General features: G+C 36.8%; 3 protein-coding genes across 4 annotated transcripts in view; 1 reads left to right on the forward strand and 2 right to left on the reverse strand.

Moving 5' to 3' along the window:
* The window catches only part of ntn1a (netrin 1a), a 40,875-nt gene extending 38,725 nt beyond the window's left edge, over positions 1 to 2,150 (forward strand). Inside the window, exon 6 of the mRNA XM_077605177.1 lies at positions 1 to 2,150. Coding sequence (XP_077461303.1) covers positions 1 to 332 — 332 coding nt within the window. The 3' untranslated portion in view covers positions 333 to 2,150.
* The window catches only part of pik3r5 (phosphoinositide-3-kinase, regulatory subunit 5), a 60,333-nt gene extending 57,302 nt beyond the window's left edge, over positions 1 to 3,031 (reverse strand). Inside the window, exon 1 of the mRNA XM_077605176.1 lies at positions 2,887 to 3,031. The gene's annotated coding sequence lies outside the window, so the exon portion shown is untranslated. The remainder of the gene's footprint in view (positions 1 to 2,886) is intronic.
* On the reverse strand, positions 1,701 to 23,443 carry stx8 (syntaxin 8). 2 transcript variants are annotated; one of them, XR_013301016.1, is made up of 9 exons: positions 23,318 to 23,443; positions 22,116 to 22,215; positions 21,939 to 22,033; positions 21,035 to 21,145; positions 18,147 to 18,280; positions 17,263 to 17,355; positions 7,128 to 7,229; positions 3,505 to 3,639; positions 1,701 to 3,043 (listed from the first exon to the last, which is right to left on the reverse strand). XR_013301016.1 is itself a non-coding variant. In XM_077605178.1 (8 exons), exons 1-8 carry the CDS (start codon positions 23,332 to 23,334, stop codon positions 3,581 to 3,583), a joined length of 711 nt encoding a protein of 236 aa, XP_077461304.1. In that variant the 5' UTR covers positions 23,335 to 23,443; the 3' UTR covers positions 1,701 to 3,580. The 2 variants fall into 2 exon arrangements, 1 of the variants encoding a protein (XP_077461304.1); XM_077605178.1 differs by having other exon boundaries at positions 1,701 to 3,639.
* Positions 23,444 to 25,070: the final 1,627 nt, after the last annotated feature.

Here is a 25,070-nt window from a genome sequence, read left to right on the forward strand (position 1 = left end):
CTGTCCAAGTGCACATTCTAAAGGCAGACAAGGCTGGAGAGTGGTGGAAATTCACAGTCAACATCATTTCCGTCTACAAGCAAGGAGAAAGCCGCATCCGCCGTGGGGATCAATTTCTATGGGTACGTGCCAAAGACGTGGCCTGCAAGTGTCCCAAGATCAAACCCGGCAAAAAGTATCTTCTGCTGGGCAACAATGAGGACTCCCCTGGGCAGAGCGGCGGCGTGGTAGCTGACAAAGGTAGCCTGGTTATCCAATGGAGGGATACGTGGGCACGCAGGCTGCGGAAGTTCCAACAGCGTGAGAAGAAAGGAAAGTGCAATAAGCCATAGATGGAAAAGACACAGTAGGAAAGGGATTGCAGATAAAAGTTTTAAGGAAAGGAAAAGAGAGACAGAATACTACAGCCAGAAAAGACTTTTGACATTGCTGCTTTTTTCGTTTAGTAGCATGAAGAGGATCATTTAGGAATTCTTCTCTAGTGAACTTTGGTTTGAAGGAGCTGCAGATTTGGTTTCACCAGTTCTAAAATTTTGACATGAGTTTCTTGTGGATTCGCCCAATTTGCACCAGTATATTTTATTGTTGTACACCCAGTATGAAATAATAATACTGAATATTGTCGTTCTGTTTTATTGACTGGTGCAAAAAGCCCCGAATTACTGTATTCAGTTGTATATTTGGACAGTTTTTCAACAACTGAGAGAACAATATTTCTCATTATGAAAATATGACGAACATATGCAAAATGATTTTAGATAAACTAACTATTTGATTCCAATGCCAAACACTACGTGTTTCTGCTTTGGGTCAAATGAAAAGCATTTTCTTTATTCAAACATTGTTTTATGTTTTTATCATTTCCTTTGTCAGGGTAAGAAGAGATGGATATAATGTCTTATCAATGCTATAAACCCTACAGTCTAGACAACGTAGCACGCTATGTCAAATTTTGTGGTCAATGGTAACTTTTAGGCACTTGTTGGAAGGGGGTGAACTGGGCACAAAGTACGATGCATATTGTTACGCAGAAAATAGATTTTTTTTAATGTGTTGTTTACACTATTATTTTTAAAATATTGATGTACTGGACCAAGGAAAGCAACATTCTTTCACTTGATTAAGAAAATTCTGGGTACTAATTATTTACTATCTACATAAGCAATAGTACTGCAATATATTAATTAAATTTATTGTATCAATGATGCAAAAGAGACATTATAGGAAACGCTATATATATATATATATATATATATATATATGATATTGGACATTTGTTAATTTGACTGCATTTTGGTTTGGATTTAGCCATTACATATTTATATACGTCCCAAAATATCATATATTTGTTGCCAGATACAAGAAAACCTTGCATTTTATCAACTAGTGAGCTCACACAATTAATATGTGCTATAGTAGTTTTAAATAGTACCGTTCTAGCCCTCCTTCATTGGAAGCAATCTGATTCAAATGTCCAATATATTGTACCAGATTAAAAATATTGTAGAATAAAAAGATATACAGTATGATTAAAATGTAGAGCAAGGTAAAATAGTAAGAAGAAAAATATATGTCTGATCAGCATTTTGGAATTAGTGTTCAATGAAGAGCAATTGAACTCTGTGCAATGATTCATGGTTCCACATTTTACTGACTGTCACTTCAGCAAAGACACAAAATACTGTTCAGCAGACACAAAATACTGTTCAGCAATTTATTTACACATTTCTTTCACTGTTTACCCCCCCAAACATAATGCCATTTAACAGAATTATTGTGTTAGTAAAGTACACAATATTACCTTTCATATTATTGTCACTTACAAAGCTTAGGTTTTGAGAGTTTCTTGTCAAGTGTCCCTCTGTGTTCATATTATGAATTGTAAATTTTGTTTTTTGTCATATTTACAAAATTCTTCTTTTTTTGCAATGTTTTTACAATGTGTACTAATATATTATGGTTATTATATATGATTATATTTAAATGACACAATTTGGTGAATTGCGTTTTTTTTCAAGGTTTTATTTGTGTATTTTCTTATTTGTCGTCATTGTAGATAGCCATCATTTATGCAAGAAGGACATTATAACTACTGAACATACCAACCTGGTAGAACTAAAGGCATATTTTCAAATAAACTCTTGTTACACTGAAAATAGTAGGCATTTGTGTGCTTTAAATTGTTGATTAAAATGAGACATTTAGGAATGAGACATCAATATTTTTATGTGTGTCATAAGAATTTAAATTTGGTCAAAATGGTAAGTCTTGAAATACATTCAGCTTGGAGAGGTTGTGTTAGTAAAAGTAAATGGGATTTACAAATATTTATGAATAGCTTTAAAAGGCAAGAAGATTCCATACAATTTTGTAATACAAAGGAATATAATATTCCTAGAGTTCTTTAGTATAAATTAAACCCGTCAACAAATGATAAGATTCCCACCATTACAATATTGCTGTTAAAACAGTACAGAAAATTACAAAAGTTTGATAAAGTCAGGATCTACATAATTTAAGGATAAGACAACAGCAAGAATAAATTACTGTCATGAAAAACGGTTGTGCCACGTTCTCAAAATGTAATTTCTTTATAATTCTGGAGAAAACAAGTTAAATTCAGGCTGAATACTGCTTATAAGATCAGTCCTGACACCTGTGAGGTAAATTATACCAATGCGGATAATAATTAATGACTTTTTTAAGCCTTAGCATACTGAGGACCACTGTGAGCAAGATCAGAAGTCCTCGCTATGGTCACACATCAGTATCACACCTGCCATCAGCAGGTGCTTTTCTACTACCCATAAATGATCCAGTCATAATAAAATTAAATGATTAATTTCACAAATAAAACATCTTAATAATTTTTTAATTAAATGTTACCTTATTTTTCACATCTGTCCTTCTCAGTTGTCACTTTCATTCAAAAGATTTTTCTGATGAATGTGTCGTTTGAGGTCGTTGAGTGTTCCATTTATTCCATATTTTTCCATCGGAAAACTCGCTTACAACTTTAGTTTCGCAGAGCAGATCTTTCTCACTAGAAAAAGAAAAAAATCTCACCTAGTTTCACCACTTCTATTTACACATACTCCGACAGCCATTCCAACTTAAAAGAACCACAGTTCTTTTTTACTTAGGTTTGGGGAGTGGACGTATCACATTCAATATTTTAGCAAAGTTAGCATTAGCATCACTTCACTCCTACTGCCAATGTCGTGATTGGCTGCGTAGCGTAATTGCATCATACCCTATGATTGGCTGGACAGCTGTCATTCACTGAATTACACAGAAAAATGATACAGGAAAAAACCTCGACCTCAGCAAGTTCAAACGTCTGCGTTTGCGGGTTCAATCCCTGGTGGGTGTGCTACATCGGGCAAAATCATTTAGTCTACTATTACACATTCGAAAATTTTATTCAATGATATTTGTGTGTGTGTGTGTGTGGTGGGGTCTTATCCTTTTACAATGTGGAAACTATTATAAATAAAAATTAACCTAAAGGAGAGAATGTCTTCATCTTTCATTGAATCATATCATTCCCTCATCCAGATTGTGCTCTTTGTAGCAGTCTTCACCAAACAGCTACCACAATGATTGCAATAAGCAGCAACACAATTACCACCATCATCCCTGCGGGGCAAAAAAAAGAAAGAACATTAATTCAGAAGACCTGTGCACACATTGATGACCCCTAATAATAGAGACAGATTTGGTTTAAAATGAGCAAATAACACTATTCCTGACAGTACAATTATCAAGGCTAATCTATAAATTGGCAATTTAGGCAATTTTAAAATTGTGAATGTAATTCGTGAAAGTGAATGGCACGCAAACTGGAAATTGCATTATTGGAGTGAATACAGTTCGTCCCTGTACAGAACAAATACTTGCGCAAGAGTGACCACATCATTTTGAAATTGTGAACCCACCTCATTGTTTGTAATTTGTAGCCATGGCATGATGGTAAAGTTCTGAATGGGGACATTATAATTGCACCAAATAACCACTAACGGTTCTTAGTCCCTATATAGTGGAAGGGGCGGGGAAGGCCAGTAACTCAGATTCTTACTGACATTAGTAGATCCCGCATTTAGGCCTGCCCAAAAACTCTTGCCGACTGCAGAGGTGAAAAACAATGTAATTCCAATAATTCAACAGTTCAGTACAAAATTGCTCTCAGTCTTTGCATGTTATCAGCACTTCAAAAATATAAATATATATATATATATATATAAATATATATATATATATATATATATATATATATATATATATATATATATATATATATATAAATAAATATATATATATATATATATAAATAAATATATATATATATATATATATATACAGAAACCATGTATTGTTTATTTATTTATATTATAAGACGTGTCAACGACTACAAAACAAAGCAAGGTGAGCAAAAATTTCCCCCCAAAAAGTGCAGGATTAACTTAAATAAATACAAACATCATAAACTGCATAATCATAGGAAGCGGATACAACTATTAGGCCAGTTGGGGAAAAATGGAAAAGAAAATTAGAGACTTAGATCACCAGTACTTGCAGTCGCACGATGACTTTAGTAAAGAAAAGTGGAATTCAATTGTAAACAGTGTTGCCTCAGCCTATGTTCCAAAGACATTTCTCCCCTTCCAAATGACGTATTCCAACAAAGGTTAAAAGGCAGTAAAAGTTAGGAAATAATTACAGGGTTGCTTTCTTCTAAATAGCGCCTGCCAATTAATTATGCTCAATACACTACATAGTTCAAATGTATGTATACTTGAAAATTGCTTAAAATCGGTATTTGGTGGCTTAATCTGAGGTGCTGTTTTTCAAACTGGTCTGCGCAAGGTCTGGGAGTAATTCATTCTATTCAAGTCATATGTGTGCAAATAGACAAGTAACTGTTTATTCATAAAAAGTCCTCCAAGGGCCTAATCATCAACCAGATGCCTCCTCTTTCTTAGATTCCCATTAGAATTACTGAGTGAAGGGTTCAACTATTTGAATCTTCAGCTGGGCTGAACGCTGTCGAAAATGCCTGTCATGAATTCAAGACGTCCAGTGTTAGTTATTAAGCATGTGGCTTTTACTTTTCCCAGCCTTTCACTTTAGGTTTAAATTTCTCTCATTCTTTGGCTTGTGGATCCTTCATTACCGATGTCTAACCTAATACGTTGTCTTTCCCAAAGGGAAAATACGGAAAAAGTGAGTTGGAAGCCATTCTTGCGTGAATTAATTATATTGGTGTCTGTAGTGGTGGTATGACTAAATGAAGAATTGCTTGACTGTACAACTGCAATCAAGTCAAAAACAAACAATGTTTGTTCTTAATAACTATAATGACATCAAATTGTCTTTTGTCAATACACACTGTATGTCACAAATTATTGTTTCAACACCTGTCAGCATTCCAAATGTCTCTACTTACAAAAAATCCACATTACGAAACCACTTCTGGAACAAATTATGTTTTTAAGTACTTTGTTGTGTTGCAACAAATCATTCAATATGGATCAATTCATTATTAGTTAAACATTGATTCAATCAAGTTGAATGCAAATACATACTTAAATAATGTGATGTTTACACCTTTATTTTATTATTACTACTTAGACGCCAAACTCAGAATTTGAATAGAATATGAAATTCAGTGGGTTTTTTTCATTTAGTATTGTACGACTCTACTTATGTTCTAGGATTTATCATGGTTTTGTTTCAGTATCTGAAATGAGATTCTTTTTTTCTTGTATTGCATGACATTCTAAAAGGCCACCGTAACCCAAAAACATGGCAGTACCCCAAAAGTATATATTGTAACACTGTAGTAAGATTTTTGCTTGGTAGGTACACTCACAAATTCCCAACGTTGGCCTATTTATTACTTGGGGGGGGGGGAAATGCAGCGATTACAAATTGGAGCCACCAAAATATATTTTGAGTATGGCATCAGTTGTCAAGGCTTGATATAACAAAGCCTGCTAAGAAATAACACAAAATGCCAGCTTTGAATGAGAGGTAGTAACAAAAATAAAGACTTAAAGCTAAGGAATTCTAAACACGATACTATTGAGAAAGAGGGAAAGCCCTACAAACAATTTGTGGCATGTCATCCTTTCAACTCTTTAGCTGCTTAACACAAAGACAAGTGCTAAACAATTGCACAGACGAGCAAGGGAATGACAAGAAGGGGGGGGGGGGGGATTATGATATTGATGAGTGCAAACGGGAATTTTTCTGTTCAAGGACAAACCCAGGCACACAACAATATACACAATACAGACATGTATGCACAAGGTCACTCATTGCAAGCGTTCAAGAACATTTGGGAATAAACACGCCCTCGGAAATTCTATGATGTAAAAGTATTGAAATGTATTACACATACACAAGTCAATGTGGGGATGAAAGAGATGGGTGGAGTGGCAGCTCAAACAAGCTCGCACTAATCATGCACCATGAGGACATAACCACGAGAATCAACAATTTAAGAGGAGAGACCTTCATTGGGTCTGCTCTCTTTTGATTTCAACGGACAAACAGAGGTCAGCACAGTCTTGCATCGGTACAAAGGTTCATATATTAGTCTAAATATACTTTGAATCTGATGATGGCACAAGAGTCATGAGCACTGTTTTATGGCAAACTGCACTGCGAGTGATGTAATATGCCTGACAGGCCTATAGGTACTGTGTCCAAATGTGGATTGCGGCTGCATCGGTGGGTCGTAAACACTTGTGAGGCCAGGTAAAATGGTGTGTGAAATACCTAAGTCAATCTAGTCGTGGAATAAAATTTGGTGATTGTTTTTCAGTTACAGTTTGTAATTATGCCATATCAAAAGTTCAAACTAATGATTAAGACCAAAAAATGTTCACAAGTTACTGAGATGATTGCACGCACTTGGCCTAACTTTTAATTATTGAGGACAGTAAATGTTGGGAAGATGCTTACTAACAAAATAAATCAACTCATATATATTTTTTATGACTTCAGATAACAGTTATATACACTTCTCAGAGTACCATATATAAAATGGAGGTAATTGCCATAATATTCACTTTTCTTGAAGATAACACACTTGTTTCAGAAAGTAAATTATACAAGCTTACCACAGGATGCTGACTTTGTTTCCAACAGCTGCACACGTCGTGTTTCATTGTGAATGCGGCCATCAGTCTTATCCACAAGATGCGTAAGATCATCGATGATTTCTGAAGACAAAAGGAACATATAAGGACAATTTTGCCTCATGAACTTTGCTTTAATTAAGTGAAAACAATATTTAGATGTAATTTTTTTCAATTAAATTCCCTTTTCTTCTTATTAATTATTATTCGATTTTCATATATACTACTAAAGTAAGTGGAAATGTATTGGATGTCTAAGGCAGTGTTTCCCAACCAGTGTCGTGAGCAATGGTCAGGTGTGCTGTGGGGAAATTGCAATGTAATATTCAAAGAAAAATTAATATGAATATAACAAGATTAAATTTGAACTATTACAAGGTTAAAATCAAAATAGGATGAAAATTAAATCATAGATTAAGCTATTACAAGATTCAAATTGTGAAACACTCATTTTGTTGCTTATTTATTCTCTAACATGAACCGGAAGTTGTTTGGTTTCTAGGGCATCAAATTTTGGCCACGTAAAGTCTGTGTGAGCACAGCATTTTTTTTAGCGTAATATCTGGAGAAAAGTCATAAAATTATGAGATTCAAAACATGACATTACTTATTTTTGCATCACTTGAACCTGAAGTCCGCAGAAATCAACTTTTGGTGACATTAGGTCAGTGTAAAAAAATTAGATTTTGGAATAATTCTGGAGGTTTATGTGATTCCTGCTGATAAAATTTTGATGAGAATGACTGTTGTTAATATAGGCAACATAGTTTTAAATTAAAAGATTTACAGATGTTGGTGTGCCTTGAGAGCACAAAAAAGGTTGGTAAGCACTGGACTAAGGCAGCTAATGGTAGAATATGTGTGCAATAAGTGCCCTTTTAGGGGGTGAAATTATTAAAACAGAAATCATCATACGTGTATTAAAGAGTTAATACCAAGCACAAATTCCTTAATTGTAACCCTAGTCACCGCCTCCTGAGACGATATTTCAACCCTTGACCAGAACAGATGAAACCAGGAAATCCATTTACATTGATCACTGCTGAGGAAGGAAAATGGCATAGATGTGTGCCATAATTAAATTCAGCCCTTTGGAGTATGTCTATATAGTTAGTACCCCAGATTTGATGTCTTTCCAACCATATGCGCGCAAATGTGCTGCTCCGTTTCATGTTGTCACCAACATCTGGCCTTGTGAAGTGCTTGGACAAGTGGTGCGATTTGTCTCACTGTTGGACATCAACCCCCTGCCACACTGACAGCTTCACTGAGCCAACGGGTTTGGGGAGGTCTTTCAATGCATCACTGAATGTGTTTCTCTGAAGGAGTAGTTAGCTCAGAAACAATGAACCTTTTTCTTTTTTTGCTAAGGCGATATTAGTTCAGAACCATTTTAGACCTACTAAAGGAATTACTTCTACTACAGAATCATCTAAAAACTTATTATATATAAATGTAATATTTTGCTTTACAAATATACTGACTTTCATGTTGCTATATATGAATTCATAACATTAACATTTAACATTATGTACTGGTTTAAAACTAAAACCTGCTATATGTCCTTGAAGAGTTTTACCGAACACTTACCTCAACATCTGCCAATACACATAATGGACAACATAACAAACAGTCAAATGATGGATGGACTTAGTGAAAGATGAACCTCTAGTCAATGAAAAGCTCAAAGACATGGGGAAAATGTTTGTTTTGTTCTGTTTATAGACTGTTCTGTTTGTACTTTTAAAAAGGTGCAATTTAAAGTGAAGTACAGTGAAGTTTTTACTCAGCATATAGTTCATCTGAATTTTGAACAAGGTTGTTTACCAACAGTAAAGAGGCTTAGATTTAAAAACAATGTATAAAAAACAAACATAGATGTTTAACAGACTAAAAATTATCTATAAGATCTGCCCTTATTTTAGGAGTGTGACTACATTACAAGGTAGCAAAGTTAGAGCAAGGATAATCAGGGACTTACACACACATCACATCGAGCCAGATGCCACAAAACAATGTAAGCATGATGAGCATGAGGGTGGCAGGGGTGGTGCAGATTGGGGTGGACCACCGCTGTCACTGGCACTAGCACCAACACCAGCTGCCTTTGCACTTCATCAATACCAGCACACTTCATTAGCGGCGACACCAAAGAGGTGATGTATTAAGGTGGAATTGAAAAAAAAAGTTGTTTATCGGCTAATCTCCTGAGATGGAGATAGATAGCAATTGTCAAAACAAGTCGCTCACATATTTTCATTTTAAATAGATGACAAAAATGAATGATTGATGAGAAAGATTTTTTTTAGTTTAGATATGTAAAAGTCCAGTAATGTGATTGCAAACAAACACAAACACCTAGCTAAATATAAAAATACTTAATATGAGACAATGTATGTTAAAGTCATGCATATTATTTTGACCCAGTGCGTATAAAGAGAAAAATCCAGAACCAACATGTTTTACACAGTGACACATATTTGAGCTGGAATATGAATTTAATAAAGAGGAAAAAGTAGAAAGCACTTAAAATTCCTAGGTGGCACATGAGGTGTATTTAATTGCCGCAAATCTCAACGTATTTGGAGATAATTGTGTTCAACCCGCGAAGGGCCAGTATAAATGTTTAGCCAACAGCACGGCTGAAACAACTTCCCATCTAGAGTGGAAACAGTCCTGTACATTTGGTTGTGGACAGCTACGGGAGGGGCAGGGCACTTAGAAAATTGCATAAAACCTGATGGAATGAGACCACCAACCTGCATCGGGAGCTAAAACCAAGACAATCTTTTGTCAAAAACAAAACTAAAGGCCGCATTAAAAACATTAAATAACTTTTAATGAGGTTTAATTTAAAAACGGCAACAAAGAGCTGTTCATCAGAAACTATTGGAGAATTTCCGAAGAAACTGTTTCCATACTGATGCTGTATTTAATATATTCTCCTGCCTACAGGATTTTCATTCGGTTCTACTGGAATCACCAACCTGAATTGTCCCACGATTTATTCCAAAAAGCTGTCAAACCAGGATGACAAATATTGTGTTTCTCAGAATGTCAGTGCCCACTCAAAGACAAATCAGTAAACTGAATCTGGAAAACACATGCCCTTGATTGCATAACACAATACACATAATTTTCACATTACAAAAGTACAAAGAAAACTGCTGGTTAGGTAATTAGGTAGCATGTATTTTTGGTGGTTGACTTCCACAGATTTCTGAAGACGAAACTAATGTAAAATTCAAAGTTAGGCTACATATAGTAACGTTGATGCTGACTTGTTTGTATAGCATATCAGTTTTCACATGCAACGTTATCTGATAGTGACTGAAAGCATCACCCACATTTGCCAACTTTAAAAGGTGACGAGACATATTGTAAAGTGTGTGTGGCGTGATTTAAGTTTTGCTGCAGTGTCAGAGGGAACAAAGAAGTGCCACTTTAAAGGCTTGCTGATTTGTATCGGTTAAGTACCCACCCCTACGGTGGGACAATGATTCCTGCATGTTATGTCTATGTAAAGTGTCTAAGTAGGATACTTTAAAAACAGAACAATTACTAAATATGAGACTAGACATCCTTTAACAAGTTAAAGTCTATAATTATTATTATTTTAAAACCGGGAGCAAAGTTTAAATACACTACTTTGTTAGTTTGATTTATCTTTTAGTGTATTTTGCCAATAAAGATAACTCCTGCGCCAGTTAGGTAGCGGTAACGATCAATATGTCTGGGAGCCACAACAGGGTAGACTGCAGGTCGTTCAGTAACATTGCAGGATATGATGTCTTAAAGCTTCTTTAATTGGTTAGTTTATATGTTTCACAGCACTTAAGTTGACTGGCGCAACTGTGTCATTTTGACCCTAGAGTAAATCAGTGTACAGATTGTGGCACGCCTCTACTGGAAGGCATCCTCAAATTCCCAGTGTAAGGGTTAGTTATTTGATGATTGAATTGTTTTCACATTTGCGTGACAATCTTTAGCCTGCTGGAGTGATTCTCTTGGTGTCTCAAATTCAAGAGATCAACATTTGGCTCCTTTGCGAGGACATTTTCACGCAAATAGCAACAGTCAATGGCAAAGTTATAAACTTGTGTATATCTCTTGCACAGAAATATTGTTACTTGATTTCTAGGCGACCTGGAATCACAATGAAGAGGTAATATAAGTCAGAAGGTCTCATAAAACCGTTCCCTGACCACATCAAAATGGAAAATCAATCTCTTCACAGAGGCGGGAAGAAACGAATGAAAGCTTTTAATAAATGACTTGACCAGAACAGGCTGAACTAAAACCAATTGTACAAAGTTTAAGTCACCTTTTTATTTTCCCCCCATTTCTTCTAATCCAGATTCTGGCATTTATATAACTGGAAGGTATTTCTGAGGTCAACTGCACTTACAAATAAGCAGTGCACATATGCCTACGACATATATGTCTTCCTTTTTTCTCAGATGCCCAAACTATTCCACAAAGGGTCAAAGTGGGTGCAGGTTTTTGTTCCCACTGATTCAGCATGGACAGTAGGACCAATAAAGTTCTTCTGAAACAAAGTATCACTTGACTGCAATCAACTGACTACACTTTTAAGACACCAGATTGGTGGAAATGCACCCACTGCAGCCCTTGGGTTGGACACCCATGATATAAGGAAAGGAGGAAGACAATAATAAAGGAGTAAAACGTATTCATGAATCTAAGATCATTATCTGTCGTCTCAGTATTAGCATTCTAGTAAAGCCCATAAACGGTCCATATTGACCACTGAAACAATATTCAAGAAAGATTATTTAAATCCATGTTTAGAGTGAAACACAATCAGGGAACACTCACCGTGTTTCTCCCAAAGTTGCTTTTGAGTATATACAGCGGTGGGAAAGAACATTAAATTGTTCAGCAATTAAGATTTTTTTTTCAGTGCCAATTTGATAGTTTGGGAAAAAGCTTTTGAATGTCAGGCATGGTGGCTATTTAAGATGGATGGAGGAGGGAGTGCGCAGGAAACTGCCTCACCCACACAAATCTTGGCAGACATCTGGATGTGATTCCGTCTTGCAGATGAGCTGCACAGGACGGAACTGACTTTTTTTTCTTCATCATACCGTATATCAGCTTTCTGTGGATTTAGTATGGCTACATAGAATGTAAATGGTTATGCACCAGTCAGATACACAAATTTGTCTTCACTGAGCTATGCGGTTTGGTTGAGATTTAAATGTCATACCATCACTGCCAACTAAACACAATAACAAAAACATATGCTTTCCAGATGGATTAGGTGATTTTAATATCGACTTCATTGCAGGCATTGTTATTGGCGTCATCCAGCTAATTTTTGGCATCCAGATATGCGGCTCATTTTCAGTTGTGGGATCTCTTTAACAAGTGTCTTAGAACTTTTAATTTGATGTAATTACCAGCACTGAGCGGGCTAATGTCTGATGCAGACTACCCAATAAGGCACACTTAAAAGTCTTAAATTTTCTCCAAAATAGACAGGGCGCCTTATAATCCAGTGTGCTTTACATATGGAAAAAAATTAAAATGTGTCATTCATTGAGGGTGCGCCTTATAATGCAGTGCGCCTTATAGTCGTGAAAATACGGTACGCAATTTCAGACAAATTCTAGCATGACAGTCGTGTTGTGGAGAATTTTTGACTGTCATGGACAATATTTTGAAATGGGGGAGTCACAACCCTTCATGTAGTATCACATATATACCGATTGCCGATCTAGTGTCTGAGATGGCTCATGACTACATCACAGGAAGAGCTTCTCAGAATTTCCACTTGTTGTGCTGCAGCGTGTGTCACGAACAAATTACACGCAATCTCTCTGTATCTTGTTATTCACCTTACTTTTTCAGTGTGGTTTAATTTTCAAGATATTGTTTCTTGAAGTTTTCTGAAATATCAGTTGGAATGTAGTCAGTTATGATGGGCACGGTATATGGTCTCGAAACACATTTAAATCATCAATCATTTATATGACTACCGAAAAGAAAAAAAATCACCTTCACAAAATGATAGACTTTTCAAATAAGGTGTAAGTTTTTGATGTAAAAGGATTTTTGGAACTGAGCCACTCAGTCAGCAAGCCACATACGGAAACATTCAGACAGGATTATTTATATATCCGGTATATATATATACACATTCACATAAGTCACTAAGCAAATACGTGACTATAAGGATTTTTTTCCATGATAACGTCTTTTTATCCTCAAAATCGCTCATGACCTGTATTTAAAATGCCAACAGGCTGCATTTCAGAATGTCAAAAAAATCACGTAAATAAACACTAAGCAATTGATGGGTGATTGGGGGTTCTATTGGTGTCTACTAAAGAGAAAGAGAAGGGTTGATTGATGAAATGTTTTCAGATGTTGTTCTTTAGAGTCGAAAATGTTAATTTCCTTGCTCAGCCCTTGAGCACAAATAGCCCACGTCATCCATTGTTAGAACTCTCCGACCCTGACGGTTCTCAGACAGAGATGAATGCTGGTATTGATAGACAGCTAATTAAGGACAACCTGACTCATGATTGATTGTTGTCTGGTTAGAACGCAGAGCCTGGTGAATAAATAACATTTCATTTTTACTCTTATTACTAACTAGTACAATATTAATATCTGGGTTCATTGTTGCAACAAGGCAGGCAATAGTATTCTAAAAATCCCAGTCTGTCCATTGCAGTTGACGTATTTAAAAAAACAAATAAAAGAAACTTGAGCCGTTGTAATCCTCCAGATAGTATTGCAACCACCAGCAAAGAAATAATAATTTAAGGGGGCACTGCAGAATTTTATAATTGCCTTCGCCTTATGAGAAAAGAGTCCAAAAAATTACATTGGGGATGTCCAACATCATCCCCTCACACATATAATGTCTACTATAAATCATGAAGTCACACAGTCAGCCAATCCAAGAGCCACACAAGACGAGCTTTGTTTTTTTGCCCGTTGCAACTTTGGCATTGCACTAATGACAGCACTTTGAACACCACAATGCTGTTCTCAGCATTGTCACAGTGTCTGAAAAACACAGCTCACTACAGTCAGCCTTGTCACTTAAACAAAGTAAATCAATCTTCAACTCTTTACCACAGAGGCTTTGTGTCGAGTACCATCATTAGTGTGCTTCAATTGCCATCATAATTAATGTGTTTTGTTTGTTAACTGGGTGGTTTTAAAAGACAAACGAAAAAATTGCAACTATTGATTCCTGTTGTATGTTATGAACAAAATACGCTCATCTAATGTAAAAAGAATCTTGGGCCCTAATTATTAGGTAATAATCAGAGTATAATAGGGTAAATTTAGTCGTGTTGTTCTATTTTAAAAACTGACACTGTTTTTTTTGTTTTTGCAAACCTGCACAAAACATGTTTGTGTATAATACTGTCAATTTATCGTTCAACGGTTATTAATCCACAACGGGACTGTTGATTAATTGAGCTTCTTGTGTTAATTGTGCGTGACAAACTGATACATATTTTCCCTTTATATTTTCAAACTATCTACACTCTGAGAATTGATTATATATGTTGGTTTTGTTTTTGATATTGGCATCACCAACTACTGTGCTGCAATGTACCGTACCAAATCTTGAACTTTGAGAAATGGAGGCAGATATGTAAATGTAATCCAGTTTAGTTTGAAATATCAACTACACTATTTTCTCACAAATTTGCTGAGGAAATGTAAAAAATCTGCTCAGCTGAAGTTTACAAATATAAATAGTTAAGGCCACAATTTAACCGATTGAAGACTGGTTTGCCCACCCCTGCTCTTTGGGGCTCTAGGTTCATATCTTGACCTTTTACAAAAGGTTCCCTTCCCTGTTGACACCGGTGTAGGAAAAATATTCTGGGAAAGGAAATGACTACAACCTTCACTGCACTTTGGGTCATGGGCTAAACTTCAGCAGAAGACTACAAAGAGCTTAATCTATTTATAGAAAAACACTGCTCGTTCTGTCCAGTGATCAGGTAGGAACTATAAGTGGGGGGGAAAGCTGATTCTAACAACTATCAAGATGGATTTGGGAGTCATTTCTGGTGTTCTTATGCTTGAATACATTTTATTTTAAGATGGAATTTGGCCAAGCCCTTTCTGACATTTATTAGAAAGTGAAGGGGCGCTAACGCAAAAATGTTAAAATCAATCAGCAAAAAAACAACAATTCCAGATGGATGTAGCCCTTCAATTATAAATAGACAATATGGATGTTCTTATATCAGGTGAGTTCAAACTAGTATGTTGTGGGTACTCGGCCGTTTGGTCGCCGGACTTTTGGTCGCCGGACGTTTGGTCGCCGGACGTTTGGTCGCCGGACGTTTGGTCGCCAGACTTTTGGTCGCCGGACGTTTGGTCACCCAGAAGGTTATTGATAATTACCATTTAAAATTGTTGCTCAAATTCCCTAAATACAAACTGTGAATTATTATTTAGTCATACTTAATGCCCTATTAATTATTAGTCTAAAGAAAAGCTCCAAATTTCCCGTACTTCTATTGTGTTTTGTTGGAGAATTTGTTAAGACCCTGACTGACGTCCCTTCCTAAGGGGACAACTCATGTACATATGAACGCTTATACACTCACGTCCGCTCAGTGAAACTGCTCAGGGCCATTGTTGGCTTTTATTGATGCGTAGACCGTGTTGTTTTACCTTGTTTTGTCGCCGGACTTTTGGTCGCCGGTTGTTTGGGACCGGGCGACCAAACGTTCGCGACCAAACATCCGCGACCAAACGTCCGGCGACCAAAAGCCCGGCGACCAAACGTCCTGTCACGTATGTTGTGTAGGTGGGCAAGGGAAGAAGTGCCGTGGAAAACATACGGGTGGTGGGAATGGTGGCGTTGCAGCAGCAATATTTCATTAGGGTGAAATATTGGTTCAATATAGTTGATAGTTTCCCTGCTTAAGTCATTATATGACAATCCAAGTTAAAATAATACAGCAAAACGGTAACATTGCAAATGATACGGATGTCAAGTATTCCTACTAATTTCTCACAAAAGGTAGATCATTGAGAATTGGAAAGTACACACCACAGACAAAAGGTCATTGGAAGCCACTTTAAATGTTTGAGGAAAATATGGGATAAAATAGGTTAAAGAAATAATGGCAGACACAAAATAAAAATGGATATTTAAGAGCAATGTGGAGAATGACAGGCCATTGTTTAGCCGGATAAAATAATTTGCTTTTGGGCATTGTTGCAATGCAGTAGGTATAAAATGAGATCTCCAACTGGTAACTTTCACATAATAAGAAACACTGACATCGAGCTGATAAAATGAGAGGAGAAATATGCAAATTCAAATTAGTGAAAGCAAAGAAAAGGCAAGAGAAAAGTTGGCTCATTTCTCTCCCCTCATGCGACCCATCATTGTCATGAAAAATGTGCCAAACATCTGCCGTTCTTTCCCAGCAGAGGGGATAGTTGATAGTTTCCCTGCTTAAGTCATTAAATTACTGTATTTAGTCGCTGTGTGAAAAATTAGATATTACAAGATACTTTGATGTGTTCACCTTACTCGGTGGAAGCTACTCAGAGAGATGATACGTAAATGCGTGCAAGAAAGTTAGAGGAAGCTGATCAAAAACGTACACTGCAACTTACAAGCAATGAAAAAACGGGGCTTTGGCTTTGGTATGGATTGAAATAATAAAAATGTCAGGTAATTGGTTTTAATTTACACCATCAAATGGCAGCACCTCAGAATGTTCTGAACTCGTGCTTCCATTCCAAATGTCATGAAGTTGTATCCCAGGTTGCAGCCAAGTATTGCATTTTTCTTCAAGATGCAATAAATTAACAATCCATTCCACACTATGACTTAATTCTTAATGATTGAGTAATTGATTATCCTGCAAGACACGATTCCTCAGAGAACCATAAATAAAGAAACTAATTGTTCAATTGTCAACTTAATGACCTGGACAAAAAGGCGATGCATTTAGAAAACCATTTCATGGTCCATTTGAAACAGAAGCCAATTTTAGAACTCAATAAGGAGTGTCCAATCTATGAGAAAACAGGACCACAGCGCTACTGTAGAACATTTGTTCAGAAATCTCATGGTGTGATTGTTCAACTTTACCATTCTGTTCATCCAGTTCATTGCCAATCTCCTGCCCCATAATCTTCTGACGGCTAATGACTGCTGCTAGTGCATCAAGTCCTTCGTCCTGGACTGAAACGACAAACAAAGCATGCCACATGTGAGTCATTTAGCCTCACTTAAGATATTACAGCAGTCCGTGGTGGGGTGGAAAACAATGACAGCTGAGAAGAATAGAAATACCTTGGACCTCCACAGATCACCAAGTTTAACACAATGTCTATCACAGAGTTTTTTTCCCTTTTTTAAAATGATTATGGTTTCAGGCACTAACCATTACCCAGGTCTGCCATAAACCCCTCAGAGCACTGTGAAACTCTTAACAGCTTGAATTTCAGTGTCATAAAAAGGAATCTATGATCCCAAAGTGAAACAAACCAGAGCCATAAGAAAGGCATTGAAATGAAGTGTCACACGAAGATTTCTCGTGCATTGACATTTTGGTGTTCAAGTCATGCCCAAGCCATTTGGTAAAAGGGAGAAAACAGACGCTGTCTTACAGCATATCTTCTAGATGTGGGCAGTAATGGCCACCTTTCATGTATTGGCACAGACATACACACGCATATACAGATGGCCAGTATACATTAAATCAAATTCTTTTTGTGTGTCATACTCATTCATCTATTAATTGCTTCTTCGCGCAAAGTTAACTGCACGTTTCACCATCTCTTACTGGAAATTCCCTTGTACTATACTTGTGTTACAGTGACAAGAGTGGTTCCATATGTGCGTGATGTCAGTAAAATCTAGTAAAGTATTTGTGTGAGTGACATGTCAATTTTATTCAAGTCATGTGGGAAACCTGGTAATTGTTGGATTACATAATAGCAGAAAAAAATGATTTTGGTATCTTAGTTTACCTTCAATGATTCGTTGCTGCTGTTGTTTTATCTCTCCAAAAGTCAACCCGCTGGTTTCATCTGTTTCATTAATGAGCCACGGGTTGGCTGAGACTCCCTCGTTTGCTCCCGATCCTCCTGCCATTAACTTGGACCTTTAGAGACCAGCAAATAAATTGTTTAAATGGTTGATGGCTACTTGGTTTGAAAATGCAAACATTAGTGGCAATTTCATCAGTGGTCACTGTTGTACTAGACACAGCGCCCCAATCGACAGCAAGATGACTCATCTACTGTACTTGGAGACCTCTGCTTTACTGGGAAAAATAATGATATAAAAACTAATGTATATCATTATATCATATGGGAAAAATAATGATATAAAAACTAATGTATTGTGTTGTACTTAGTTCCACAACACTGAATAGAATTTGGCTGACTTGATCAAATTAGGATATTGACATGTTTAAATTTAAACTCTTCATTCTAATTGCAGCATATCGTCACCACTTCGAAATTGTTTAATTTGCAAAGTACTTTGACTTAGAAAAGCAATTGCACTCGAATGAGAAACTTCAACTGAGTCACACACCTATTTTGACCTACCTAAGATGCCATTAATTTAATCATTTGTATGGAAACATAGCAAGTAGGTTCTCTTAGAATTTGAGCGCACGGTAATCTGTTGCAGGACTGTGCAACAAAGCGACATCCCAGAAAGAATTGCAGTTTTAAAGCGATTCCTCTGCTGATTACATAAAGCTCTCACTGGAAGTCTTATGGTGACAGGTTACACTGTGAGGTTAAATGGAACTCTCACTGCTCAGATTAAGTCGCCAGCTGAAGACCACGAACCACACGCAAGCTAACCGAGGGTAACAAAATATTATGAGAAAACTTACGGTATTACAATTTTTCGTATAGAAATTGGTTACAGGCCACACATGACATTTATCTTATTTTGTAAAGCAATGATTATTTCAAGCTGCTTCTAATTCGGTCAGTAAAACAGAGTTGGTGAGGTATTGAGTCTAATCTTTCTGACATGTTTGATTACTATGAGACTATGCATACAACCGCCACTTCAACCGTGCAAGTGCCCAGTGTGTGAAGATCCAATTAGCCAAACAGTTAGGAGCTCTGAAGCCAGTCAGGCACATCTTTTGGAGGAAGCGACTGCCGCCACAAAGACCTAAGCACCCACCACCTGACTGAGTGACTTGGACAGCAAAGACTAAACCAATTATGATTATTTCGAACGCATTCGAAAAAACAAAGGAAAGGTTAGTGAATAATTGAGGAAAGGTGGCTGCAATGGGCCAAGAGGTGAAGTCAGCCTTCAAATGTAGGCGCCACATCCTCCTTTTGCTCTGTCTGAAATGGAGACGCTTCAGTTGTACTGTCTCAAGGATAGATGAAAGACACCTCGGCAAGTTCACCCCCATTTGCTGAGCGCCCTTTTCCAAGAGAAATAAGTTTCAAACTAGCCAAGTGTAGTGATCCTCTGACCCTCTGTGGGACCACACAGTGAGAATAGGTTCTGGCATCAACTTAATCCCTCTTGTTTCTCATTAAAAATGGTATCTAACAGCAAAAACTGCAGCACACATAATCACATGATTAGAGGAAATTAATGAGCGTCATTTGAAAAAAAACAATTTAAAGTAATTAGATGGCTGTGTGGTCTTTAAAAAGAAGTTCTTGGCAATCACTACTATGGTAGCTTAGTGTCAACCTCTGCCGATAACTGCCCTTATAAATGATTATGATTCCCCTTACAAACCCCAAAAAAACCTTACAAACACCGTACGAGTCGTACGGTGTTTGTAAGGTTTTTTGGGGGTTTGTAAGGAGAATCATAATCATTTATAAGGGCAGTTATCGGCAGAGGTTGACAGGTATGTCAGGTAGCTTAGTGTCAAAATTCAACCTTGAGATATTTTGATTTCAATTTATGCTGTAAAAAGCATGAAACCACTCCAGACCTGGCGTATATAATTATAAAAAGAAGCTCAAATGTTTGAGGACTAAAATTCTAATATTTTGAGTGTGTCGCTCACTATATGGGTGAAAAAAAATGATTTGCACTACAATGCAAGCACATCTCCTGTTAAAAACAAAGGAACGGCTTTCTTCGCACACAGTCAAACCAGAGTTCACACAAAGGGCAGAAACTTGCAGAAAGTTAGTGACCAGTGAAAACATCATCAAAGCAAAGCTCAGAGCCTTTGACCCCAAGTCAAGGACAAAGTCAGGAGAATTGTGGATTCATTATTTTTAATTGGGAAACCCAAACTAAGTTTTCTTTTTTTTCTTTTCTTTTTTAGATTGGTGGCTTCCAAGCACCTCAGCAGCTTCAAAGGCTGGTTTTCTGTGTTTCAATTATAGAGACAGAAGATAACGAGAAAAGATTATGATAGCCCTATTTACACTCACATTAACTATAGACAATTTAGACTCTAAATTTTAAAGTCTTAAATGGACACGGGCATGTTTTCATATTGTGGGAGGAAGCTGGATAAAAAATAAAAAAAACACATACACCAATATAGCCAGAAGGATATGGTCACTCCACCACATAAGTGGGTCACAGCCTAGATTTAAATTTATTGGACTGATCTAGTTGAATTGAAAGCTTTATTGTCTTTGTACATATACATATACATATATATATATATATATATATATATATATATATATATATATATATATATATATATATATATATATATATATATATATATATATATATATATATACATACTTTGTATATTGTACTACAACGGGATGACTGATGAACACTCAAAACTAATGAAATCTAGAAAAGGCCTGTGTGAAAGCAATTGTTCGTAATGGGTAAAAAGAAGTTTAGAAATATATATATGCAGTTGCAAAACTCTGCATTGTACCTGGATGGCGCTGGTTCCGGGATATCGCCTTTAAAAGTGGCATTGAGCTGCTTTTCTCTGGTCAGCAGGTCGTCAATGAGATTCTGCCGCCTGTCCGCTTCTGATTGCATTCTTATTATGTCACATTAAGGGAGCATTCGTTGTTGTTTCACTATTTTTACTCTAAGTGTGGTGTATTTTAAGGTATTTTACATTCATTTTTGTAAAGAACTGCCATTAGCACGCATTTATTGCATGGATTACATTCTTTGAGCGCGACCATAAGACCAAAAGCCCCTTTTCCGTGCACTTTTTCTTCTTTTTCAGAGACCATGGCTGATTAGATCCGGCTGGCGGTGTGTTCCTGATTCGTGTGCCTCCAACCCTCGTTCATCATTGAGGTATTTGAGTTTTCTGAGTGTGCATAATATAATTTTAAGTCATGTGTTTACGTGCATACGTACAATGACTAACCTGCCACTTGCAATTCCACCCCATTGGAAAATGTCTTTGCATCTCATTCATTTTAATTACTTAATCATCCGTACCGTGCATGATCGCAAGGGTCGCGAGGGGTGCTGGAGCCAATCCCAGTTGACTGCGAGCGAAGGACAGACTACACCCTAGATTGGGCGAGCAATTGAATTAATACTTAAAAATACAAATACATCTTTAAAACTATTTTTACTTGATTCCAATAGTCTTTTTGACAAATTAAAGTGGAAGGCTATCAAAATTGGCCCTTACATTCTTTGATTTTTCTAAAAATGGCCCTCAGAGAAAAGATTTATGAACACTTCCTTAATCAAACCTTAAAAAGAATACTAAACCCCTTTTCAAAGCAATATACTGCCCTCTATTGCACAACCCATTTCATTACAAACTATAAACGCAGTCTCATGACTTCTGTTTGAGAAAAGGATACATGCGCTTTGACGAAGAAGCCCTCAGCAAACTCTCTTTAAGTTGGGGAATATTTTGTTTGAGTTTCTGAAGTGATGCCCTTAGTGTCATGTTGATCTGCAAACAAAGGGGAAAGGCAATGACAAACGAGAAATGGCCCAAAAGAGCACCGTAACTGACGACGTAAACACTCCATTACCTTAGCTGGATTTCCCCCTGTTCTTTGCTGTTTGTTTCGTTCATGGATATTTTCAGCAATTTCTTGTGCCAGACGACAAGTGGCATCGTAATTCTGTAACCTAGACAAGGAAAAGAATAAATAAGTTCGTAATGGACCTCAAACATTTTTTAAACAGCAGATTGATTACCAATGGCTAACTTGGTCTGGAATTATTTTTTAATTATTACATGTATATATTTTTTGATATTTATTTTTATATTTATATAATTATTATTGGTTACCCACAGCGGCCCAGCCCTGACTAACCACTTGGCTGCTAGGCCGCTGTGGGTACAGGTTTCTGTTCCAATCGATACAACAATGAGTTCAACCAATGTGCTTTCTTCTAAAACAAAAAGCACCTCACTGCAATCCACTGATTGGTGAAAATGTGTCCTCTTAAGGAGTTGTAACGAAAACCCTTACACACTGTGGGCTTTTGCGGAATAGTTTGCCCACCCCTGGGTTAGTGCATCGCCCTCACAGTTCTGGGGTCGAGGGTTTGATCCCAGGTGGGTTCTCCTCACTGTGTGGACCTTGCAGGTTCTGTGGGTTCTCTCCGGGTGCTCCGGTTTCCTCCCACATTCCAAAAGCATGCAGGGTAGGCTAGTTAGAGACTCAAAATTGCTCCTAGGTATAAATGTGAGTGTAAATGGTTGTCCTTCTCCTTGTGCCCTGCGATTGGCTGGCCAAACTAAGCTGGGATTGGCTCCAGCACCCCCTCACGACCCTGGTGAGGGTAAGTTGTTCAGAAAATAACTGAATGAATAATTATTCTTATCTGGAATTATCCAGACTTTCTTTCATTGATAAGTATCATTGTCTGGTGATGCCTTGCATTAATAATCATTCCACACAAGGCCACAATCATGTGACATATAAGTGGTTTCGGTTTTTTTTCCCATAACTTGCTTCCCTTATTGTACCGAATATTAAAAAAACTGCGTTTTTACACTAATACGTATCAGTGTACTGTGCCGTAAATTGTCAATTGTAAAGAGGTCAAATGAACCTAGATTTCTCCATTTTTATTTCAATCAACAGAAATAGTTAAAAAGCCAACCACACACTTAGGAAGGAAACAAAACGCGACGCAATGACAAGTCGGGAAAACTGCAAATTTGGTAAAATTATGATCTTACTGCAAATAATACGAAAAAAGAATATAAGTTGTAATTTACCATGTATCCTGAGACATTTTCTTGTGAAAGAAAGGTTAGCGATTGAAATCGAGTCAGACGAAATCAATTTGTACAGCAACGTTTCCTGTTTGGGTGTGACGTAACAACGGTGCTCCGTAAGGGACATTCTTCCTCAAATCGTTAAAAAATGTATAAACCTTCAAAATTATGAGAAATGTTCTGTGTTACTATATCCACCAAATTGAACAATTATTTACCTTTATCATTTGTGTGGTTTTTAATCCACAAGCAAATATTCCAATATTAATGAGAATACATGACTGCTTAAAACTATTATATTTACATTATATAATGTGTATGCTATTTTCCATTAGATTTAGGGTTAGGGTTAGGGTTAGGGTTAGGGTTAGGGTTAGGGTTAGGGTTAGAGTTAGGGTTAGAGTTAGGGTTAGAGTTAGGGTTAGGGTTAGGGTTAGGGTTAGGGTTAGGGTTAGGGTTAGGGTTAGGGTTTCGAGTTAGGGTTAGAGTTAGGGTGAGAGTTAGGGTCAGAGTTAGGGTCAGAGTTAGGGTTAGAGTTCCGGTCAGAGTTTGGGTTACGCCCAGGGGTGGCCTAGTTTCGTCCACGAGATCCCCTATCCAGTCTGTTTTCCATGTCTCCCTCCACAAACACACCTGAATCAAATAATCGGGATCTGTATGAAGCTTCTGGGTAGCTAACCAAGGGGCAATTTAAAACGTCCAATCAGCCTACCATGCATGTGTTTGGAATGTGGGAGGAAACCGGAGTACCCGCAGTAAACTCACACAGGCCCGGGGAGAACATGTAAACTTCACACAGGTGGACCGACTTGGATTTGAATACAGAACCCCAGTGTCTGTGTGAGTTTATTTCCATGTGTTTACATTCCCCTAGCAAATAGGGTAGGTTCATTCAAGACTTAAAATTTTCCATATGTTTGAGTGGGAATGTTTTTTTCTTTGTGCCCTCCTTTTGACTGAAAACCAATTTATGGTACATACCACCTCTCACCTAATTTGATCTGCAAAGCAAGTATAAATAAGAAAGGATGGATGGATGATGTACTTGTTACAGTGTTTAAAAACGACACACACTACATTTACATGAACAGTCATGTACCTTAATTGTTTCCAAGGATTCAATAACATTCATCACTTGTTTGCTTCTGATCATATATGATATGTTTTTAATTGCAATGGCATTCTTTTTAAAAGCTTTTTCATGATTTTGTATTTTATAGATGCTTGGGCAAAGATACCATTTTATATTATTAAAACTAGAGTGATGTGCAAGTGCAAAATATATATATATATTAATAGTTAATAATTTCAATAATTTCTGGAACCCATAACATAACAAGAAAACCTAATTTTAATATTGTTCAATTCTATATACATAATCTGCCATGTGTTAAATTACTTACATGAATATAGGAAATAATTCACACGTGCTTGAATGAATTGTTTTTCAACATCAGTGCAAGGACCCACATGTGAGATAAGCACTCATAGAGCCTCAATGTGTCATGGACAAACAGTAGTTGTGTTTAGATCAAAACAGGCAGCTGTTGTGTTGAATAATAACTTTTGAAAAATTCTCAGAATAGCCCTATTTGGCATTTTGATTCTGGAACAGTTCACGGAAGGAGCAGTGCCTTCCAACCATGTCCTATGACCTTATTTTGCGCTTGTGTAAATAGAGTAAACATACGTATTTCAAATACATTCAAAATAATTTTGTATGGATTTTTTTTAAATCCCTGAAATTACATTT

This window comes from Stigmatopora argus, chromosome 7, assembly GCF_051989625.1.
Source record: "Stigmatopora argus isolate UIUO_Sarg chromosome 7, RoL_Sarg_1.0, whole genome shotgun sequence".
Classification (NCBI taxonomy): Eukaryota; Metazoa; Chordata; class Actinopteri; order Syngnathiformes; family Syngnathidae; genus Stigmatopora; species Stigmatopora argus.